Here is a 23,007-nt window from a genome sequence, read left to right on the forward strand (position 1 = left end):
AAAAAAAAAAAAAAAAAAAAACACGATTGATGCCAGTGACGGGACACAAGGTTTGGGACACAGGGTTTGGTCCAAACAGTGCAATACTTGAGTTTCATGATAAGGTGGTCAAAGACATGGGGAATTGAGCCTTTTACCGCGGTTTAGATGATCTGTGGTGCAATCTTGGGCCAATTTTGAGGGAGGACATTTTATATAGCCCCATCCATCAAAAAATTGTGTCATCCTTTGCCCTCATGAATAATGTTCATGGCGGGACACATCGTTTGGTCTATAAACAGTGCACCACTTGGGCTTTATTATAAAGATGGTCAAAAAGATTGGGGGTGTTTTGGGGGCATTTGATAATGTGTCTCCCACCCTCCTAAAGATGTGGAGAAAACGAAGAAAACGCTCACTGAGCGATAAACTCCAAACGCAAAGTAAAATTATTTATTTTTCATCAAATGGCATTTCATAAAGAAATATTTCAAGGGACATCACATTAGACAGTGTAAGTTTGATGTAAATCTGCGATCTTCACGATTTTGTTTTCCTACCAAATCTGTAACGTTCCTTTAATTACTAATTTTCTTTTACATCTTTGAAACTATAGCCACTTTATGTTTATACTTTGTTTGTTTGTTATATCTTGTTTAATTTAACATCTTATCTGTCTTCTCCGATTTATGAAACCAGGCTATAACACATGAGCATGAGATTAATTTGTCTGATCTGCAAACTCTGAAGGACCAAGAAGCTGGAAAGAGGCAAGAGACTAAGAACGCCGGGGTCATCACGGAGTGCGGGTGGTTCTCATGGCGTCCAAAGTTCCTGCAGCGCTTCGCAAATCCAAAATGGCTGCTCTGTATCTTGTGTGCGTATGCTTTCTTCCAGAGTATGACCGTCAATGGACTTGTGAACGGGTCTCTCGCGAGCCTCCAGCGCCGGTTTGAGTTCTCCTCATTCCAGACAGGTCTTCTGCCGTCTATCTACGATGTAACGGCCGCTGTGTTGATCGTCTTCGTAGGGTACCTCGGAAATAGTGCAAACAAAACCAGGATTCTTAGTGGGGGGATAATCTGCATTGCTCTGGGAAGTTTGGTGTTTGCTCTTCCTCATTTCACTACTGGAGTTTACACATACTCTGACAATAACGCCAGTGATGTATGCTCACCTTCTGCTGAACACATAACAATGGTTCATGATGCTGAAAAGACGACGATTGCCTCCCTCTCCGGGTACCTGTACGTCTTCATATTGTCTCAGATGGTATTCGCACTAGGCGGGGCACCAGTGTATTCCCTGGGATTTGCCTTCATCGATGAGAGTGTGAGAAGTAAAGACGCGGGTGTTTACCTAGGTATGTCCAGATGTATTATTTGAATCAAGTTGATCGAACCGTAATCGATGTGTATCGTAATTAATTTGATAAATGAACTGTTTGACAATCAGACAGGAGAATCCAACTCTTGCTAGTGGAGCTCTGAGCTGGGGTAAACACATATGTTGGGGGGGGGGCAAGAGGTGGGCAAAGGTTCTGAGCAGGGCTCATGTCCCGCCCCCTCCGGTGCACCCAATGTTCAATACTGCATAACGATAATGTTCTTCTGGCGCTATGTATATTTGGGGGGGGGGGCAAGAGGTGGGCAAATGGTTCTGAGCGGGGCTCCTGCCCCGCCCCCCTCCAAATGCACCAAATGTTCACTACTACATAACAATAATGTTCTTCTGGGGCAGAAGTACAACGATTTCCTGAGATTTCATACAGAAAATTAAGAAACAATGGCTTGGGAGGTGGGGGGGGGGGGGTTCAGGGGTGGGGGTGTTACATTTCCCCTACCGAGTACCAATAATGAGGGGTCATTTAGTGGCGGGGTATCTTTTTGGTTACACGATTTGATAACGAAGTGTCGCATTCAAGCGAAGAAAACAATCTCAAAAAGACAAACTTTACAAGATTTGAGGGTAGCATTACTGACCAATTTGTTGTGCATTATCTGACAGGAATTCTGATTACCTTTGTCACACTTGGACCAGCAGTGGGGTTTGTCGTTGGTGGTGTACTTCTGAGTTTAAATACAGACTTCTACTCCTCTTCAATAAGGTAATGATGAAAATTAAAGGCAGTGGACACTATTGGGTAATTACTCAAAATAATTAATAGCATAAAACCTTGCTTCACTCCCTCACTCACTCAGTCGACAAAGGTGTCGCGTTGCCGCATGTTTGAGTCCGGTTCGATGTCTGACGCGCCACACAACTCTCTCCTGCATCCTCGATCTGGGTCTAGAGCATGGTCTTGGTGGGTCTTCCGGTACCGCACCTGCCATGAGTGGGCTCCTTACTTGGTAACGATTAATTAGGAGCTGTTGGTAGTATAAAACATTGTGAGAAACGGCTCCCTCGGCCTCTGAAGTAACGTAGTTTTCGAGAAAAAAGTAATTTTCCACGAATTCAAATTCGAGACATCTTTACTTCATTTTGAGGTCTCGAAATCTAGCATCTGAAAGCACCAACTTCGTGTGACAAGGGTGTTTTTTCTTTCATTATTATCTCGCAGTTCGCGGATCAGTGACCTTAATTTTTCACAGGTTTGTTATTTTATTCATACGTAGAAACTTACCAAGTGAGACGACTGGTTTTTGACAATTACCAATAGTGTCTTTAAATCTTTTATTTTCTTTGCACATATCTACGCACATATCTTTTATTTTGGGCGCTTGTTAATCTATTGATACTGTCTGCTCTTTAATAGTCAACTGCGTGCTGTTTTGTTTAGCGATACAGAAAAAGGGTATATCAGCTACGTTTGGGCTAATTGGTTTGCATGCATATTATGGTCTTGCAGATTTGCAAATACAAAATGACTGCACAGGCTTTCACATTTGATGCATCAAGTTCGTAAAGGAAAACCAATTCCAAGCAAGTAGACTGACATGTGACAACACATGATGTTAAAGGGAATGTACACGTTTGGTAATTGTCAAAGACCAGTCTTCTCACTTCGTGTATCCCATCATAACCATAAAAAACAAGCCTGTGAAAATTTGGGCTAAATTGGTCATTGAAGTTGCGAGAAAATGATGAAAGTAAAAACACCCTTGTTGGATGAATTTGTGTGCTTTCAGATAAGAATAAAAGACTTCTAGCTGGAAGTCTTTTATTATTTTAGTGAGAAATTACCTCTTTCTCAAAAACTACTTTACTTTAGAGGAAGTGTTTTCCCACAATGTTTTATACCATCAACAGCTCTCCAATGCTCGTTACCAAGTCAGTTTTTAAGTTCATATTTGTTTTGAGTAATTACCAAACGTTTATCTTCCCTTTAAGCAAATGCATTGACGTCAACATACCGCCCTCTTGGAGATAAAACGACGAATACGCAGTTAACGGAACTTTAAAGGAACATAATACGTAATTGGTTTCTGCTAACTAAACAGTTACAGTGTAAGCGCTTTATGTAATCCAGCATATACTCGAACTACCAAACCTGCAGAAGGTTGAGATTGATGATTGGCCATCTGGTTACGAGAAAATAGTAAAAAACCGATTCGACATTTTGTAGTACATCGATTAAAAACAGAATAACACGCTCAAAGATTTATTTATTTCTCATCAACTTCAGACAAAAATATTTCAAGGGATGTTTTCTACTATTCATCATCATTAGACCGCGTAAGTTAGAAAAGTTGTTTCTTCTTCTTACAAGCTCTGTAAATGTTTGTGTTTTATTCTTAGCCCCACAGCAGACAGCTCCGATGTTCAATGGGTTGGTGCCTGGTGGTTGGGCTTCGTTGTATGTGCAATCATTTCTTTTATGATCGCGTTACCTCTGACATGTTTTCCCCAAGAGTTAGCCGGTAAGATCATGTTAGGACTTGAAACGTGTTACCTTGATGCTTATGAAACTGATAAGGTTCTTTGTGAACAGATACTGCATGGTCAAAGACATCAACGCCAAGACATGTTTTTTCAAGAGTAATACTACTAAAAAGCGATTTATAGACAGTGGACATTATTGGTAATTGTCACAAACATAGTCTTCACAGTTCGTGTATCTCAACATATGCATAAAATAACACACCTGTGAAAATTTGAGCTCAATCGGTCGTCGAATTTGCGAGATAATAATGAAAGAAAAAACACCCTTTTCACACGAAGTTGTGTGCTTTCTGATGCTTGATTTCGAGACCTCAAATTCTAAACTTGAGGTCTCGAAATCAAATTCGTGGAAAATTACTTCTTTCTCAAAAACTACATCACTTCAGAGGGAGCTGTTTCTCACACTGTTTTATACTATCAACCTCTCCCCATTACTCGTAATCAAGAAAGGTTTTATGCTGATAATTATTTTGAGTAGTTACCAATAGTGTCCACTGCCTTCAATACATCATGGTGCTCAGCAAACCTCCCCCGAGTTACAGTTTACTCTTTGAAAAGATAGAGCTCTTTGTCTGTGCAATCGTTTCCTTTATGATCGCGTTACCTCTGACATATTTACTAACAGAGTTACCCTGTAAGATCATTTCCGGACTTGAAATTAAATTGTTACTTGAAGGTGATGAATCTGAAAAGGTTTGAGGTCCTTTGTGAAAAGATACTACATGGACATAGACATCAACACCATGCCATGGTCCTAAGATTTACACATGTTGCTACAGCAAACCTTACCCGAGTTACAGTTTACATTGCTCTTTGAAATGATATTTCCTCGAAATATAGCACCGACAAAAAGAATCATATCTCAAGAAAATGTCCTAGTGTAACTTTAAAAGGAAGTTCAGGGTTTGTTTAGACCAGACCGTGTTCCGTCATTCAACCTTGGAGCGCGTCTGGTTTTGTGGTAGCTTTGATCTCAATCATGCCATATTGTATACCCTGATAACCTTCTTTCCATTGACAAAATTAGTGATCGCTAGATAGAAATTTATTGGGTGCTTACAATTATTTAGAAAGATTAATAACCAGACAAAATGTTTTTTTTACTGACAGTGTTATCATATTAAAGGCACTGGACACCTTGGTAATTACTCAAAATAATTGTTAGCATAAAAACTTACTTCGCAACGTGTAACGGAGCACCGGTGATTGGAGAGCTGTTGATAGTATAAAATATTGTGAGAAACTGCTCCCTCTGAGGTAACGTTGTTTTTGAGAAAGGGGTAATTTCTCACTTTTTGACATTTGTTTTAAGAATGATTATCAAACGTAAACTACATCTTCCCTTTACGACAAAAACAAATTTTGTTTTGACATGTTTAACCTTGACATGTTTAATTTTGACATTGACTACGAGGATAATAAATCTCTAATCATTTGCTTTTTCTTTTCCTCCAATCTTGGACTGCTAGGAACACAAGCGATCCGAAAGGAACGCGAGTCCCAAGCCCACGCGAGCTCAGACATCAAGATGAAGGCAGACCGGGATGGTTTCGGTAGCTCCTGGCGAGACTTCCCCTCCGCTACCAAGATCCTGTTCCGGAACCCCACCTTCGTACTCCTGACACTCGGCATCGCGGCTGATAACATATTTGCCACGGGAGCTGAAGTATTTTTACCTATATACCTGGAGAACCAGTTTGGGCTTAGTTCCGGAAATGCTAATATCATTGTTGGTAAGATATTACAATCTGTGCTCAAACTCAAGTTTTTAGATTTCTCTGTACATGGAATTTGTATCACCAATATAATAATTAACTCTTTATTGTGAGGTTTGCGGGAACATTATGTGCATAAACTCTCTCAGTAAGTAGTAGTAGTGTTTCTTGGATGAACCTTAATTTTAAAAGTTGACGTTTCGATCAGTATGCTCTGATCGTCTTCAGGTGATTACATCTGACATGGTTTGTAAACTGCCCATAGTCGAATTAATTTATGTGTGCATTAACCGTATAGGACACAACGTTTAAAAGGGACACGTTGCATGGTCCATGAAGAGTGTTTGAAGCCGTTTGTTATAAAGTGCATAAATATTATGGTTAGAAAGATACTTTAAAAGTAGAACCTTATGATCTAAACAAACATGCCTCGAAATGGCATGGTTTTCCTTATACGTCGTGAACTATACGGTTGGCCATTTTGTGGATTCAAGTTTTTGACTCCATAAAATGGCCGACCGTGTTAGTTCGAAAGTAATCGGAAAACCACGCAACTGTGAGGTATGTTTGTGTGGATAATGTATTCTACTTTTAAAACATCCTTCTAACCATGCATTGTATAACAACTATACGGCCATGTTAAAAAGAATGACAAAGTAGTCAGACCTACTTCAGTAGATTTGATGCTGATCAATCACTGACATGACCCTGTCACTTCCGTGTTGACAAAAACGGGTTTACACTGAACTGAAAGAGACCACGGCCATATCAAGGTTGAGACGTGAAGCAGACGTGTACCATGAACAATACAATCAAAGGTTCCCGCACCCTCATCGGTTTCATACAGGCTAAAAGTTGACCTCTGTTTGACGTGTTTTTAAAAAGCGATTTTCCCACCACGATGATTTCCAATCATACGCTTGGCGTTCCCAACCGCTGAGTTACCGGAGGGCAGTTATGTATCGCAAAAAAATCTGCAACAAACGAACCCGATTGGTAAACACGCCCAGTCTCTCCGAATGAGTCGACGTTGCGGCCTCTACCGGTGACTAATAAAACCAAAACAGTATTCGCGTCGCCAATTAAGGCTACATCATTTTGACACCGTGCTAAGTGTTTCTGTTGTCTTTAATTTATTTTAAATCATTAGACATAGATTCAAGGAATACAAGTTGAACAGGAGAAATTATCCCTTGCTTGTGTCATTCTCTAAATAAGAAAAATAAAGTTAAGACATCCAATTTGTCTAAGAGAACAACCTTTGACAGGCATTTTTTTTTATTTATATATTCCTGTAAAGTGAGCCTCCATGGAGCTTTGTACTTGCATTAATTGAAATATCAATGTAAATCACAAGGGAAACTGACTAGGTATATTATTAAATTTATTCTTGGGGTTGAACAAAGAATTGACTATAGAGTGTGATTCGAAACAACGATCTACCAACTGAGCTATCTAGCCCGATGCGGGCGGTGTCTTTATTTTGTCAATGTCTTTGTTCGGGTTGCCATTTGAAGCCATACAACCGTTAACTGCCGTTTAGCCAGGGATTAATTGAAATACTCATTCATTTTTAATGAAGGTATCTTGGTGTGTGTTGCCGGAGGAGGAGCTTTGTTAGTTGGAGGTTGGTTAGTGAAGCGATTAAACCTCAAGGTACCGGGGATGCTAAAGTTCATCATTGTGGCCAACATCATCAATGGACTCTCACTATGCTCCGGCTTTTTGAGATGTCCTGAGATTCCGCTTGCCGGAGTGTATCAGCAGTACGCTGATGAAAGGTTAGACATTCCATTCGTCTTATCAAAGTTATGATATTAAAACGGTACCGTGGTAAATCATGCTCAATTCACACTCAAATCAACTGACATACCGTTGGTGGCGTACTACAGGTTTTGCCGTCATTCACATTCTAGTTGAAGGTGAGTCAACATGTATATTTGTCTCTGTCTTCTGTACTTGCAACTAAGGTTCAGAATAAAGTACGGCTTCAATATTTACAGCAACATTTGTAGATTACGCAATGCATGCACCAGCTTTGTTGTGATTGTCATAAGGCTGTAATCTTCATTTACGCTTGATATAAAAAAGGCCTAGCCCAAATTGATCTCCCAAACCCCTACTCTCCGATTACTGTCGACGCATACAACGACCAGAGCCGTAGCTGTCCATTCATTTGGATGTGAACAAGGATTGTAACTATCACAATCATCATTTAAATTACACACTTCTTGCAAAGCCGTATTCAAATCATGTTGCCCGCATGCGGGACCCCCATGCGGGACTCCCGGCGGCGAGTCCAATCTTCCCTGCAGACAGCCAATTCTGTCGTGGTCTCTGCCTCAGGATCTCTCCTCAAGACACCGACATAACATCTCTGTCCTCCCCCAGCTTCAACCCCATGAGTCGGTTCCAACATCACAAGACGGCTTCAGATAGATCAGGGTGCGTGATGCCCGCCCATTCGTCTATATACATTCACGCTTGACATGGAAGTTGACCGGCATGGTCGTGGCCGTGCGATAAAGGCCCGAACCGAAGGCAAGGGCCTTTATCGCACGGCCACGACACTGGAAGGTTTTAAATGCGTAACAATGTATAAGAATCTATTTAAAACGTATCCGTTTCCTACGTCCTTGAGCTCTGTACGTGTGTTACATTTTTTTGACTGAGACAGTTTTCGGATGTGCATTCGTGCGCGTAGAATGCATCTTTGTATTAATGGGCTAAACTGGCACGGCGAGATCGATCACCCCTGGTAACGAGGTTGGGGGCTAACCCTCACAAACATATCCGAAACCAACACACGATAAACAGTACCAGCTGGTCGTTATCAACCGTTTTAACACCCCCATGTGATGCGCTCTCCACCAATAGGGATAGCGAAACGGTCTGAGGTATTTATAAACATACTACTACTTTCTGTAGCTAACGATTTGAAACGCTTGTTATCAATTATTTTTCATCAGTGCTTCGTCAAGTGTGGTTCTGAACGACACATGCAATACGGGTTGTCATTGTTCGACTGCGGAGTACTCTCCAGTGTGTGGCAGTAATGAGGTCATGTATTTCTCACCGTGTTTTGCAGGCTGTCAAAGTCAGGAGGATGAGGTAAAATATACGAGAAATAGTACTTTATATTCCTTATACTTCTCAGAGACAATGAAGGCGATTGTATCCATGCCCCCCTGGTCATTGCCTTTGTGCCCTTGAAATGCTCCTTCACCCAGGAGAACATACCTTGGTGCCCTTGCCCTTTCAAAATACGAAGCAATCAGGTCTGCTTTATGTGCAAGACATTGCCATTATAGACTTAATATAGTCACTCGAGCCTGTAACCCCTCCTCCGCTTTCCCCTCAAACTTTTTAAAAGTATAAGAATTTATATAAGAAATAAGAATTTATTTTGGTAGTTTGTGACATTAATATTGAGAGTCAATACTATCTCACTCCGGAGCCGAAATACGGCGGGACAAGTTCTTGTATTGTATTAGTAGTCCTATCCAGAAATTTTTAAATCTATTCAATGGCCAAAACAAAATTATTTATAAAGGGACAACATCGAAATAGCCAAGGGCGATTAACGAAACCAAGTTATAGGCAACATTGACAGTAAAACTGCTTTGAAGCCATTAGACACTTTCGGTAAACAGTATTGTCCAAAGGCCCACACTTCGTGTATCACAACTTATATATAAAATAACAAACCTGTGAAAATTTAGGCTCAATCGGTCATCGGAGTCGGGAGAAAACAACAGGAAAACCCACTCTTGTTTCCGCACGTTTTGCCGTGTCATGACATGTGTTTAAAATAAATCCGTAATTCTCGCTATCGAGAATTTATATTGTTTTAATGTTTTCTCAAAAAGTAAAGCATTTTATGGAACAATATTTCAAGAGAAGTCTTTCACCGTTACCTTCTGTAAACCCTGTAAATTATTTTTAAATTTGTGAACCTTTTTTCTGTACCAAAAGTGTATCATGGCTTTAAAAAAATATCAAGACCTCTGCACACTTATACTGTATAAAGACAAAAAACCACTTTGGGTTTAGGACCGTTGCAGATGATATGTTTGGCATGGTTGGCGTGTGCGTAAAGCGCTCGCCTCTCACCAAGGTGACCCCGGTTCGATTCCCGGTCGGGGCCATAATATGTGAGTTGAGTTGTGCGTTAATTCTCTGCTGTGCCACGAGGGTTTTCCAGACCATCCGATTTCCCTCCCTCGGGAAAAAGAATCAAACACTTTTCGATCTTGGCTGTGCTCCGTGGTAATAATGGGTTGATGTGGCAGTCAAAGGCAACCTTGAATGCCAGCTTCTCGATCACATGGAAGCCGCGTCCTTCGCAGTTCAGCTCATAGTTGCGAGTAAGGATGATTAGCCGCCCCCCAATTTTTTATATTTTATTTTATTATTGTTATTATGTGAAAACGTCATTTCCAAAGGTCGCCGTTTTGAGATATCACCGAAAATACTGAACGAATAATATGCACACAGGACATTCTTCACAGAGAAATGTTTCTCAAAATGTTTTATACTATCGAAATCTCCAGTAGAGTTCTGACCCAAAGTTTGTATTCTGATTAAATATTTTGAGAGTGATAATCAAACGTAAAGCGATGTAATACTTTGATTTCATGATGCTTGGTATAATCTTCCACAATCTCTATCCATTGTATTTGTAGGATAGTGTCATGTACAGTAACTGTACATGCCTAACGCATTACAGTATGATGAATGATTCGTCCCTGGTATCAGCGACTGCAGTGCCAGGTCGATGTGGTTCATACTGCTCAGAGATGTACATATTCATTGCCTTCCTTTTCCTTATTCTGGTTTCGTTGTTCATCGACAAAGTGGCAGCAACAAACACGATTCTCAGGTAATGGCAAACTTCAAATGCCCCACACGCTATGACTGGATAACCTAAACATCATGTCTAATTGATTGATTCAATGTTGGATCTCCCCCCCCCCCCCCTGTAAACTTGAATGTGACGGTTCTGAATCAAGTTGAAAACGTTGCTGAAAATTAAACTACCGTCACGATGAAAGGATTGATATGTGAGAGTGACTCTGGTCACACCTTCGAACAACACAAGTGCGTAGATATTTCTTTATATTAACACTAAGCGCAAAACTTGATTATATCTCCGTATACTGTTTCTCACTAGGCAAACATTACCTGCCAACTCAATGAAAATTGCTTGAAAGTAATATCTTGAAGCAGGGCCAGTACACCCAGATGCTCACCTGGTTTTAAGACACCCGGGTCGGATACCGAGGGCGTTTTTTTTGTTTTACCGTGGAAGAAAAGATCTCACGCCCAAGCAGTGTGCGAGTTCGAGTCCCGGTAGTGGCACATGTGTCATTGAGCAAGAGACTTTACAAAACCTGCCACTGCATTGTACTTCGGATGAGACATAAATCCGTTGGTCCCGTGACGCAGAATAACCCAGAACACTTATCCATTCCCATATGTTTCTTATCGACATGTTTCCACAGCCTTGTGAGCTATTATACAAATATAACACGGTTTGAGGGTGACTAGTATACAAATATTGACTGCTTCGAGTGATATGGTTAAAACTATGACTCCCGAGGTGATCCCCAGAGCGTTCTATTTTCCTGAGGCGAAGCCGAGGGAAAATAGAACGCTACGGGGATCACCGAGGGAGTCATAGTTTTAACCATTGCACGAGTAAAAGCAGTCAATATTTGATTTATAACACCCCAAACATTTCTAAATACTGTACTATTATTATTAAGTTACATACCTGAATGTTACAATCCACGGACGACGCGAATACAGATTGCAATCCGAAATGGTTACAGGCTATTAATGTATCATCCTAGTACACGCAACAAACGTCTGTGTACTGCACGCCGTGTACTAGGCTTCGGACTAGCACACGGCAAACCGACGCACTATCACACGGTAGGGGTGTTATAATCGATATTAGCTCCCCGAGGTATTGGAAGTTGACAACCTAGTTCCCGAGGCAAAGCCAAGGGAACTAGTTTGTCAACTTCCAATACCGAGGGGAGCTCATTGACTAGTCACCCGAAATAAACCATGTTATATTTGTTTTACTATATTTCATACATATTCAGTTACCGGAACATGAGTTTTGAGCAAGAGAAAATGACTACTTTGAAACAAAATGCACATGATAAGTTTGTTCATGTGTTGGATGTCGCTTAGAGAGCGCTGTTCGTGCGTGTATACAAAACGGTGCCACGATCAATAGCGCCCGGGCATGACGTCGCGCAATGGTAGTGCGCATGACAAGTAGAATAGCTCCCGGGGGAACTATTACTTGTCATGCGCATTTACCACTTGTGTGAATACTCACGTGCGCGCTTGGTAGTTAGCAAAATTAACACCTGGCACGTGAGAATAAAATGGACCAATGAGAACTCGACTCTCTGTCATGAATATGTATGAGGTATAATAGTAAAGTAATTTAGTTCCGTACAAGGCATCCTTGGTTTCACTAATAAATAATTTCGAATAACTTCTTAATATTATATATGTCATTGTTTTAAGATGCGTCCCTGAAGGGCAGCAGTCATTTGCTCTTGGTGTATACGGATTAATGACACGAGTATTTGGTAAGTACTGCCGGTCAATGGTAGAACTATCGTTAGGTACGAGGTTCGTAGAAGCTTATACTCAACCAATAAACCGTGCACACAATCTGTCGGTTAATAAAGACCAACAATTTACGCGCCGTGTATACACACAAAACTTAATCCACAAATTATGAAAAATACGCCAAAGCCAATACATTAATCAGAAATGAGTTTTGATAGAACTACCCCGAAGCATACACTCTCAAACCTTACGGGACGTAGGACGCATTGAACCCATCCTAAGTTAGAGGACGGGTTACTCGTCCTGACTCGAAGCGTTTCGTGAAACCGGCTGCTGGGACCTGGAATCCACGTCAATTCTGATCGGGAGGTTTTAGAGGGCATCGGGAGGTTTTAGAGTGCAGCGCAAAGACAACATGGCAACTCAAATTCCAATTACAAATGGAACAGTTTGTCTCGAAAATAAACCCGGGGCGATTTCACAAAGCTCCAAGATTAACCATAAAATGAGTTGCACTTCTCTATATTGATCTTCATTGTGACATGTGTGGAGGCAGCGTTGTGCCGTCCTTGAGGCAGCGAGAGGCAGACGGTGAGTTAGGAGGGCGCCACCATGCGGCGGAGTTTGGTTATGCCATTCTAATGCCTCCGTCGCTGGTCGGTTGCTTTTCCGACTTCCAATTACAGGTAAACTTTCTTCTTTTTGCAAGTGTGATTTAAATATATAAACTTTAGGGCAATAAACCGGGTATAACAAACATCATTTAGATTTATCCATCAGCCCATTCAAGCTCTGGATTGTATTTTATTTTTCAGTAATTAAAGTTCAGTCAAAGTTGTAAAGTAGATAAAACTGTCATGGCGCCGTCCATAGCAACCGCGCTCTGCTGGTACATGTGCGTTTATTTAACACGAGCCTGAGGTTTATTGTATGTGGTGAAATAATTCCTGTAGTTAATGCATCTGTGAAATGGGTAATTTACAGTACAGTTATACGTATTAAGTCTAAGTTGATTGAGCAATGTGGGCATATTTTGACGTGGTGATCCATAGTCTAGTTATGCTACAACAGCGCCCTCTACGTCATTGGTAGACTTGTGAAATTGGTACATGTATTGACATAGTGTGTTAATTAGCTTGCCATGGTGTATTATTTGGAGAAGGTTGTCTATTATTATTAAGCTGATGACTTTAAGACTTTAGAATAAATCTATATATTGTTCTGATAATTCTTAAGGGTTTTAGGACAAGATCTGGATAATCCCATGTATATTGTTTTGACTGGTAGAAACTAACTGTACTGCTGGATATAATTGTTTAATACAGGTCTTACAGATACAGGTGTATATTTCAAAACAGAAGGGTTGCAAATTAATTAATTGAGAGTTGCATTATTTCACACTCAGTATTTTACCTAATTGGATAGATTTTGGTGCACACACACTGCATGTATTTATCATACTAATGATTTCTTTTATTTTCTCTTTTCTCTTTTACTTGTTAATTGTTTACTGTTAACTTTGTGATGCCATTCTAATGCCTCCGTCGCTGGTCGGTTGCTTTTCCGACTTCCAATTACAGTTACCAAATTAAAGAGTCAATCCGAACCCACTGATGTTTCGAGGTTTCAAATTATTTTAGGCCTCGTTCGTCACCCCCCTCCACACGTGTCAGAAGTGGGATTGACTGCTGTAATTTCAAACAACAAAAGCGATGTTGTAGGCATTGAATGGTATCAAAGTTTGTCCAGTCCTGTGTGCTGCAGGTCTTGTGTAAATAAGCTGTTGAAATGAGTGCTACTGTAAAAGTCAGCAAGGATGGTGGAAAGTCTCTTCGGTTCCCTCTTCAGCAAGGAAAGCTCTCACTACAGTCGCTGGAGGACTATTTCGAGGGTGCCATCGGCGTCACTTATATCGATAAGGATGGTGAGGAAGTGGTGCTACCCAAGGTAGACAACATGATTCTACCCCCTGAAGACAGCTGGGAGGACCATGTCTACTCCGTCGTTATCAGAGAGCAAAAACCACAGATATCTCCTTCAACAGCCCCCAGTCTCACACATGTCGTGATGGCACCTGATCGGAAGCTTCACACCTTCGAAGGCAGAGAAGATTCCTCCATAAAATCGGTTACAGTAGAAGAATTTGTATCGTCAATGAAAAACGCATTCCAACGATACAACGTGCCACTTGACCAGAGGGGACAGTTTTTGCTGGATTACCTGCGTGCCGGCCCAAAGATCGAAGTAAGGTCCCTCCTCTCTGGTGGGAAAAGCGCCCAGGATTGTTTGGAGTATCTTCAGTCCTCATACGGAGAATCACTTACGAGTGGGGAACTACAACGCCAATTCTTGCAACGCCGACAACGCCAAGGTGAGTCAATCCGCCAGTATGCTATTGACTTAGAGAGACTCTTTCATCGATTGCAGAAAAAGGATCCAGGCCTGTACAAAACCCCTGACACAATCATTAAGGAACAATTCGTGGATGGGATCGAGACAGAGGGACTGCGTCACTCATGCAGGGATCTCCTTGACCGAACTTCCGAGATTTCATTCTGCGAGCTTAAGAACTGGGCAGTGAAGAGAGATGAACGCGAACATGCTCATCATCAAACCACACCTCGAAGCGCATCCGCTCTGCAGGTTCAAGAAAACTCAAGAGACAGAGTCACCTGTTTGGAGGAGCAGATGAAGAGAATTCTCAACAAACTAGATGCCATCACGAGTCATGCCAATGTCTCCTTCCCCAGCAGCGGGCCCCAACACTGGCAAGGCGGACCCGAATCTCCATCCCCACCCAGATGTTACAACTGCGACCAGTTCGGGCATTTTGCTCGTAACTGCCCGGCCCCTCGCCGCCAGCCAAGAAATGTTTTCCCGACACACCCGACACCTCCCCAGCAGTCGTATCCCGGTCAGCGATTCACCCAGAGCCGTAAGAATGAGATGGGAAACTAGCTCCCTTGTCTGTTTCGAGCCAGACAGCCAGGGGGAAAAGTGACGGCTTGCTTAACTGTAATACAAGAGAATTTATGACCAAGGCGACTGCTGATTGTTTTACTGTCAATGCACTCTTTGGTGAGCAACAGGTGCCTTGTCTTTTGGACACTGGTTCTATGGTGACAACTATCACCAACAATTTCTACGTCACACACTTCAAGCCAAGAGGTATACAACTGATGAGCGTACCAGAGTATTTCCAGCTGGTATCAGCCAATGGCACTTCCATACCATACACTGGAGTTTTTGAAACCAACATCTCAGTCTTTGACATCACTGTTCCATCCAGGGTGGTGCTCGTCATTGAGGACTCCCGGGTATCAACCATGGCATCAGGTATTATTGGAATGAACGTCCTGAAGGAATGTTGGAGCAAATTCATGACATCTCAGGGACAGACCCATCTGAAGAAGATTGAGCCACATGACAATCACAAAGTGTGGGAGAGTGCAATGCAGACAGTGCAGAAACGTGAAGAATTTACATCGAACCAAAATCAGATTAGTAGAGCATATCTCCGTCGGGGACCAGCTGTTATAATCCCTGCCAAACAGATGATGATTTTACAAGCCTCAGCCAGCCCGGGTCCAGATAACACAGCGTACGTTGCAGTATTGGAATCTGGTGAATCATCCAATCTCCCCAATGGTATTCAATTGAATAGGTCATTAGTCAGTGTCCATGGGGGAAAGTTCTCCTTCATTGTAGCGAACGACACAGATCGAGATGTTGTCTTACCAGGTCATACCTGCATCGGTACTCTATATAACGGAGAACTCATTACACCAGAGGACGAAACCCACGAGTACAACATGAAGCAAAACTCAGTGAATTGTTCTTCGATGTCTACGTCTGACAAGAATGATACACCGTCATATTTGCATGATCTGAAGTTGGGAGATCAATTTTCACACGAAGAGGCTTCAAGATTCGAAAAGCTGCTCCAGAAGTATGACAGTGTATTCTCGAAGAACGATGGTGACTTGGGCCACACTGACACCGTCAGACATCGCATTGATACAGGTGATGCCTCCCCCATTAGTCAGCGATACCGGTCACTTCCACCATCACAATACAAAGAAGTCAGGGCACACATCCATGAGCTGCTTGACAAAGGGATCATCCGAGAAAGCTCAAGCCCATGGGCATCCCCGATTGTAGTCGTGCGGAAAAAAGACCACTCAATTCGCTTATGCGTGGATTACAGGAGACTTAATAGTTTGACGACAAAGAACGCATTTCCGTTGCCCCGAATCAATGAGTCTCTTCAGGCCCTTGGGAATGCAAAGTATTTCAGCACCATGGATCTGACGTCTGGATTCTACCAAGTTGCCATGGAAGAGAGTGACATCCAAAAGACTGCCTTCACAACGCCTTTTGGGCTGTGGGAGTACACCCGCATGCCCTTCGGCCTCTGCAATAGTCCAGCAACGTTCCAGAGGTTGATGCAGCGATGTTTTGGTGATGAAGCCTTGCAGAGTCTTTTAATATACCTTGATGATATCATAGTATATTCCGCCAGTTATGAGGAACATTTACAGCGTCTCGAAATGGTATTTCAGCGATTACAAAAACACGGTTTAAAGCTGAAATTTTCAAAGTGTGACTTCTCCAAAACTCAAGTGAAATATCTTGGACACCTTATCGTGGCCGGAGATGGGGTGAAGCCAGACCCTGGTAAGATTGCAGTAGTAAAAGACTGGCCAGTGCCAACAACTGTCACAGATCTGCGATCGTTCCTTGGCTTCACTGGGTTCTTTCGCAAGTTCATTCACCGATATTCTAGCGTCACTGCACCACTTCTCAAATATCTCACAGGGACATCGCGTAAAGGAAAAATCAGAGACGGACAGAGGAGAATAGAACTTGACGAGGCGGCACATTCGGCGATACAGTCACTAAAGTCAAAGTTGATTGAAGCCCCGGTGTTGAGGTTTGCAGACTTCTCGCTACCATTTACAGTGGAAACAGATGCAAGCAGTAAAGGGCTTGGTGCCGTGCTCTCACAACAACAACGCGATGGCTCAAAGTCAGTGGTAGCCTATGCCTCACGATCACTACGACCAGCAGAGAAGAACGATAAAAATTACTCGGCATTCAAGTTGGAGTTGTTGGGCGTACGCTGGGCCGTGTGTCAGGCATTCCGGGATTACTTGTTTGGAAACAAGTGCATCATTCTCACTGATCACAATCCCCTCAAATACTTGGATACCGCAAACCTGAGTGCAGCTGAGATGCGGTGGGTACAGCAGTTGTCAGCATTTGACTTCAAACTAGAATACCGTCCTGGACGAACGAATCAAGCGCCAGATGCCCTTTCGCGACTTGACACACGACCAGTTGATGCAGCTCTCAATTTACAGTCCACCCCAGATGCTGAGCTATCATCTTGTACCATCCGCGCCACTTGTGGTCCAGTTGGTGTAACCACAGAATTTCCTCAGATGTTGGCCCATCAAATCCAAGTAACTACTGACGAAGGCAGCCAAAGTTTACCGGGCTATTCTGCAAAGATGCTGAGAAGTTTACAAGATGAAGATTTCATTCTCCAACGGGTCATCCCCTACGTAAAGAGACAAAGACGTCCATCAGAACAAGAGAGGCAGAACGAACCAAGTGACGTTGTTTCAGTTCTTAAACATATGAACCAACTCTTCTTCAAAAATGAAGTCCTGTACCGACGTTCTATATTGCAAGAAGACGGTATGTGTGAACGATTGGTGACCCCTGCCCGACTACACGAGGAGATATTGACTCTTTTTCATGATAATGCAGGACACTTTGGCGTAAAGCGAACCCTGAAGCTGATACAACCCCTCTTCTACTGGCAAAGAATGGAAATCTCCGTCCACACTTGGTGTCACCAGTGTGAAAGATGCAGTGTAAGCAGATGTCCTACTCGTGCTACTCGGCCCCCACTGGGAACTCTACGTGCCACAGCTCCCCTTGAGGTAGTGGCTATGGACTTTACTGTACTGGAGCAGTCATCTGATGGGTATGAAAATGTACTTGTACTCACAGACATCTTCACGAAGTACACTTGGGCAATCCCTACAAAGGATCAACGTGCACAGACTGTCGCCAAAATGCTGGTGAAACATCTCATCATACCATTTGGTGCTCCGTTGCGTCTGCATTCTGACAATGGAAAGTGTTTTCTCGCTCAGGTAGTGCAGGAGCTTTGCACGTTGTATGGCATCGGACAGTCCCACACCACACCATACCACCCCCAGGGCAATGGGCAATGTGAAAGATTTAACAGAACGCTCCATAACTTGCTTGTTGCCCTGCCATCCCATAAGAAGACAAGATGGACCGACTCTATTCCTCATTTAGTGACAGTCTACAATAACACAAAACATTCTAGTACTGGTTACGAACCCTTCTACTTGATGTTCGGGAGGAATGCTCGCTTACCCCAGCACCTTGTTCTTGGAGTGGATCGTTCTCAACTCAGCGGCGTCAGTGCTGGCTCCTTCGCTAAAAAGCATTGTGAGAATCTTGATAAGGCGCGGGCCCTTGCTACAGCGAACTTAGACAAGAAGGTAGAATTAAGAACTTCTGCATTTGAGAAAGATGTATTTGAGAGGCCCCTTTGTACAGGAGAATTCGTATTAGTCCGAGACCGATCTCACAGAGGAAGGGCAAAGATTCAGGACTATTGGGAAACCGACCCATACATGGTAGTGAAACAGCCTTTCAAAGGACAACCAGTTTATGTGGTGCGAAACTCAAGTGGACGACAAAAAGTGCTTCATCGCTGTGAGCTGAAACATTGCCCTTGGGATGCCAGACCCCCAACCACCCCGAGCACAGAAGACGATAACACTATTGATGGTGTAACCTCATCATCAACGAGCGATGACAACTGGGGAGTGACACTAACCCTTCCCAAACAGCCACCCTCCAACGCCCCCATACCAGCCTCTTCTCCTTCAGACGAGCCCCTTGCAGTAGTTCCAGCCCCCTCTCCTTCAGACAAGTCCCTTGCAGTAGTTCCAGCCCCCTCTCCTTCAGACGAGCCCCTTGTAGCAGTTCCAGCCTCTTCTCCTTCAGACGAGCCCCTTGTAGCAGTTCCAGCCTCTTCTCTTTCAGACGAGCCCCTTGTAGCAGTTCCAGCCTCCTCTCCTTCAGACGAGCCCCTTGCAGTAGTTCCAGCCCCCTCTCCTTCAGACGAGCCCCTTGTAGCAGTTCCAGCCTCCTCTCCTTCAGACGAGCCCCTTGTAGCAGTTCCAGCCTCCTCTTCTTCAGACGAGCCCCTTGCAGCAGATCAGCTCTGTGCACCAGGTGAGAACTTTATCCTCAGAACTACCCATGACATCTCATCTGTGGAAGGACCACAGATGTCACCAACTGACACAACTGGGAGTGCTGAGACGACTACCGAAGCTATGGCAGCCGCAGGAGTGCCCAGGAAACCGAGACGCTCCAACCGCACGACGAAAGGAAAACCCCCAAGTAGGTACCAGTTTTCTAATGTTGTTCGCTTATTAACTCAAGTCAAAGATATGATGGCAGCCACTACTGAGAAAGACTTGAGTAGCTCTGATACAGACTAATTATCAGTATGAACTATTGCTGCTCCAATCCCCAATTACATGTGGAAACAGAACTGAATTGGAATGTGTGACAAAATACTGTCGTATTTATCACTGGAATAAGAACAGTTGAGGTGAGGAAGCTCAAAGGACCCATGGGCATTTCAACCTTGCTTAGTTTTCCAAAATTGTGATAATAATTGTATGTGCATTTATCTACTCACTAGTAAAGTCTTGCCAGAACAGTTGAGTTGAGAAGTTTAAAGTAGAAGTTTAAAGTAGGAGTTTAAAGTGAGGAGTTTAAAGCAGTTGTGTGTTACTCTTAAAGGTGTTGTATTTAACTGTTAACTTGTTTGACAAAAGTTTTTAAGTGTTTTAAAGTTTAGCGATAAAGTTTTGACTTGTCGTCGGGGCGACGACAAATTTGTGTGGGAGAAGATGTGGAGGCAGCGTTGTGCCGTCCTTGAGGCAGCGAGAGGCAGACGGTGAGTTAGGAGGGCGCCACCATGCGGCGGAGTTTGGTTATGCCATTCTAATGCCTCCGTCGCTGGTCGGTTGCTTTTCCGACTTCCAATTACAGGTAAACTTTCTTCTTTTTGCAAGTGTGATTTAAATATATAAACTTTAGGGCAATAAACCGGGTATAACAAACATCATTTAGATTTATCCATCAGCCCATTCAAGCTCTGGATTGTATTTTATTTTTCAGTAATTAAAGTTCAGTCAAAGTTGTAAAGTAGATAAAACTGTCATGGCGCCGTCCATAGCAACCGCGCTCTGCTGGTACATGTGCGTTTATTTAACACGAGCCTGAGGTTTATTGTATGTGGTGAAATAATTCCTGTAGTTAATGCATCTGTGAAATGGGTAATTTACAGTACAGTTATACGTATTAAGTCTAAGTTGATTGAGCAATGTGGGCATATTTTGACGTGGTGATCCATAGTCTAGTTATGCTACAACAGCGCCCTCTACGTCATTGGTAGACTTGTGAAATTGGTACATGTATTGACATAGTGTGTTAATTAGCTTGCCATGGTGTATTATTTGGAGAAGGTTGTCTATTATTATTAAGCTGATGACTTTAAGACTTTAGAATAAATCTATATATTGTTCTGATAATTCTTAAGGGTTTTAGGACAAGATCTGGATAATCCCATGTATATTGTTTTGACTGGTAGAAACTAACTGTACTGCTGGATATAATTGTTTAATACAGGTCTTACAGATACAGGTGTATATTTCAAAACAGAAGGGTTGCAAATTAATTAATTGAGAGTTGCATTATTTCACACTCAGTATTTTACCTAATTGGATAGATTTTGGTGCACACACACTGCATGTATTTATCATACTAATGATTTCTTTTATTTTCTCTTTTCTCTTTTACTTGTTAATTGTTTACTGTTAACTTTGTGATGCCATTCTAATGCCTCCGTCGCTGGTCGGTTGCTTTTCCGACTTCCAATTACAGTTACCAAATTAAAGAGTCAATCCGAACCCACTGATGTTTCGAGGTTTCAAATTATTTTAGGCCTCGTTCGTCACCCCCCTCCACACATGTGCTAAGCAACTAATATGTATTTATTTCACAATCGCCATCTTTTAGCTCTTTGTAAAATCAGCTCCTGAGAAACATAATAAGACGAAGCATCCGCATACACTGTACAACATGCAATTAAGACCATTATGCCAACACGTCATTATATTTGCATCGGGATAAAGAATATTAATAGTCGTTTTACCCGATGTGTGATAGCACTGTATATTCGTACTTTCCCGAGTGCCGTGAAAAAAATATTACAGGCACATAACTCGGGTGGGATTCGAACCCACGACCCTTGCAATTCTAGAGCAGTGTCTTACCACTCTAGAGCATGTGCTAACACACTTCGGTGTTTGGGTAAAAACCAAAATTAATATTCTTTATCCCCGATGCAAATTCAACATCTCTTATTTCGTGGCGGTACCCGCTGCCGAAACATAGGATTCGAATTGCCTCTAGCTACCGGGCAATCTCGTTGGTCTATTTGGAAACGTGCGAAACTATTTTGACTCAAAATATAATGTCAGGTATGATGATTGACAATAAACGTTATTTTATCTGACCTCCGTTTTAGGATCTCTTCCCGGACCGATCATCTTCGGTTCACTCATCGACTCGACCTGCACGCTCTGGCACGAGGAGAACGGCGAGAGAGGGCAGTGTTGGTTTCATGATCGTACAGATCTTTCCCTTAAAGTCGTCATACTGGGTGTGTCTGTTAAACTCCTGACACTTGTTTTTGTTTCGCTCGCCTATAAGACGTACAAGCCTCCACAGACAGAAGACAAAGTTTAATTACTTATATTTTTTACTTAGGCCTATTATTAGTATTAGAATGGATTAGAATATGAAAGTTCTTTTGTCAAACATCGAGTATACAACCTTTAAAAATAGACTTGGGTTTGTTAAATTGTCTTTGCCCGTTAGCATTTACACATTGAATGGTACTTTTTTGAATATGATTTTTATGTTATTATTACTATTTTTTTTTAGAAAATGAATTTTATCTATGAATCTGTGTCACGAATCGACTACTTTAAACATTAACCCTTTAGAGGCACATTAGATTCTATAACAAGGATGGGGACCGGAAGGTCCTCCCTAGCTGAGGTTTAGGGTGCTCAATCACCAACAATTTTACTGGCCTCTAGAAACTTGTTTTCAATGTGTAAATATTTTCTACTCTATCTCTTCATCCAGTTTTGAAATTTTATATTCAAATCTTCTCTATTTTTATAATGTCTTATTGTATATTTGCTTATTTTTACTCTTTGATGTTTGAATTAGTTTTTTATATTTTAAAACTAGAACACAGTTCAGCTTTTTTGGCTGCTAAGTTTGATTTTTAATTAACTAATAATATTAATAATGTATAAGTTGCACTAACGGCAAACTTTTGTTGACGTTTTAGATGACGGAGCAGAAAGTGTAGGCCTACATGTATATGGAATAACTCGGGTCTGTGTATTGATAGTTATTTTAGATTTTTGGGTAATTGTGAAACACCCTACTCTTTTAAAAATGTTTCAATATTTGTCATTGTATAAGACCATGTGAATTACCCTTTTTGAAGCTGCGACAACTGACATTTTAAGCCGTTTTCAGTAAAAAAAATTAAAAATAATGTGCACACACAGGCTCCCAGACGAATTGAGTTGTGCTATATTTTTTTTACTGTAAATGGCACCACGTGACCGATTACAACAGGGCCCAATTTCATAGAGCTGCTAAGCACAACATTTTGCTT

At 42.1% G+C, this 23,007-nt stretch overlaps 1 protein-coding gene across 4 annotated transcripts in view; it reads left to right on the forward strand.

Moving 5' to 3' along the window:
* Positions 1 to 22,962, forward strand: part of LOC117288993 (solute carrier organic anion transporter family member 4A1-like) — a 28,993-nt gene extending 6,031 nt beyond the window's left edge. For all 4 annotated transcript variants that reach the window (XM_033769875.1, XM_033769874.1, XM_033769876.1 and 1 more), the window contains 9 exons: positions 679 to 1,342; positions 1,987 to 2,086; positions 3,721 to 3,842; positions 5,334 to 5,597; positions 7,162 to 7,360; positions 8,549 to 8,690; positions 10,265 to 10,461; positions 12,129 to 12,193; positions 21,835 to 22,962. In XM_033769875.1, the coding sequence (XP_033625766.1) occupies positions 679 to 1,342; positions 1,987 to 2,086; positions 3,721 to 3,842; positions 5,334 to 5,597; positions 7,162 to 7,360; positions 8,549 to 8,690; positions 10,265 to 10,461; positions 12,129 to 12,193; positions 21,835 to 22,055 (1,974 nt within the window). In that variant the 3' untranslated portion in view covers positions 22,056 to 22,962. The remainder of the gene's footprint in view (positions 1 to 678; positions 1,343 to 1,986; positions 2,087 to 3,720; positions 3,843 to 5,333; positions 5,598 to 7,161; positions 7,361 to 8,548; positions 8,691 to 10,264; positions 10,462 to 12,128; positions 12,194 to 21,834) is intronic.
* Positions 22,963 to 23,007: the final 45 nt, after the last annotated feature.

This window comes from Asterias rubens, chromosome 4 (assembly GCF_902459465.1).
Source record: "Asterias rubens chromosome 4, eAstRub1.3, whole genome shotgun sequence".
Lineage (NCBI taxonomy): Eukaryota > Metazoa > Echinodermata > Asteroidea > Forcipulatida > Asteriidae > Asterias > Asterias rubens.